This window comes from Cyprinodon variegatus, unplaced genomic scaffold, assembly GCF_000732505.1.
Source record: "Cyprinodon variegatus isolate N-32 unplaced genomic scaffold, C_variegatus-1.0 Scaffold33, whole genome shotgun sequence".
Taxonomy (NCBI): Eukaryota; Metazoa; Chordata; class Actinopteri; order Cyprinodontiformes; family Cyprinodontidae; genus Cyprinodon; species Cyprinodon variegatus.
In genome coordinates this window covers 2,032,295-2,033,956 of record NW_015150486.1, presented here as the reverse complement: position 1 = coordinate 2,033,956, position 1,662 = coordinate 2,032,295, and the positions used below count along the sequence as shown (strand labels likewise).

Below are 1,662 nucleotides of genomic sequence, written 5' to 3'. Positions count from 1 at the left end.
ATAAAATGTCAATCAATCAAAAAATATAAAATCTGCAAAAAAAAAAAAAAAAAAAAAAAAAAAAAAAAAAAAAAAAAAACGACAGAAATTTTTGAAAAAAAAAAAAAGTCAGGAAACAGTAAGGTTATGGACAAATCTTTTTGATTAAGAAGTTTTTCAAAGNAAGTAGGAAAGAATAAAATGTCAATCAATCAAAAAAAATAAAATCTGCAAAAAAAAAAAAAAAAAAAAAAATAGAAGATAAAAAAAAAAAACGACAGAAATTTTTGAAAAAAAAAAAAAGTCAGGAAACAGTAAGGTTATGGACAAATCTTTTTGATTAAGAAGTTTTTCAAAGTTACATTTCTGGATTGCATTTTTTTTATTTCAATTTCCAATATATCCCTTTGCTTACAAAAAGAAATGGAACAAGAGTTACCCCATACAGGCTGAGCATTTCTGCATATTAAGATTCACATTTAATGCAAAAATCTCAACCACAACCCAACAGTTTCTGTGACTGACTTGCGGTGGGGTCATCATCTAACAATATCAATAACAGGGACCATTCACAGGACATGATCAATTATTTGTAATCATATCAGTGCATCATTCCCCTCACCATGTTGAGATAAGATTACTTCCCATCTGGGTTTTTTGGACATGGATGCATGCTCGCGGGGCTGATCTAACTCAATTTTGTTTATAATGTCTTTAGCCTGTCTAAGAATAGATGCAATATGTATAAATTTGTCTTCTTGGCTCCGTAACGACTGACAGCCGAGCACAGATGTGGAGCTTTTCCAGAGCATCATAGTAAGAGAAGATGGACCACTTTGGTGCATAAAAAAATATGTTTTGATAGTGATTTATGAGCTGTATGCTAACATGAAATGCCAAATTAGATATAAAAACAATAGATTATTCTCAGTTTGTTAAGTTTATTGAAGACATAGTGATATTAGAGGTAACAAAGATGCAATTCTTTGAAAAGGATGAATAACACAAGTACAGTAAGTCATGAGATGAAGTGTCGTCTCTCCTCATCCAACTGATTCATATTTCATGTGATCCTCTAGCGCGCGGTGTAGATGTCTGTTTGTTCTGCTCAGAGCGTTACAAAAGAGACACTTTGTTCTTCGCACATCCTGTTTGTTTTGTGGTATACATTAAATGGAGACCAAGACATCATGTGCTGAGAGGGTGAAAAGTAGTGTTTACGTTTAAAATATGTAACATGTACAGCAGCTCATCAGCTGTCTGGTTGTTCTTTGACACTCAGTGGGTGGAGGGAACAGGCTTTGCCCCCCCCAGGTAAAAAAACAGATTTGGACAATGAATGAAGTGTAGATGTAGGCTGCTTAGTGGAACAGTATCTCATCTGAAGGCACTTTACAGTTCACCAGATCATCCAGTCAAATTGATTTAAAGTTTTCTATCTGAGGAAAACCAGTTGATTGCATCGACTCATTGACTCGAATGCCATCCCTCTCACTAAGCATGCTTGTAGCGACAGTGGAGAGGAAAAACTCCCTTTTAACAGGAAGAAACCTCCAACAGAACCAGGCTCAGTGTGAGCGGCCATCTGCCGAGGCAGAAGCAGAGATAAAAAAACGTAAAAAGGAAGCCCAGTCCAGGAAACACACAGCCAGGTAGACGAGCTCTGAGCCAGCTCCGATGTTA

General features: G+C 35.8%; 1 protein-coding gene across 1 annotated transcript in view; it reads left to right on the top strand.

The window, feature by feature from the left end:
* Positions 1-974: 974 nt before the first annotated feature.
* Positions 975-1,662, top strand: part of igsf11 (immunoglobulin superfamily member 11) — a 37,203-nt gene continuing 36,515 nt past the window's right edge. The window contains exon 1 of the mRNA XM_015401940.1: positions 975-987. Within this exon, the coding sequence (XP_015257426.1) occupies positions 975-987 (13 nt within the window). The remainder of the gene's footprint in view (positions 988-1,662) is intronic.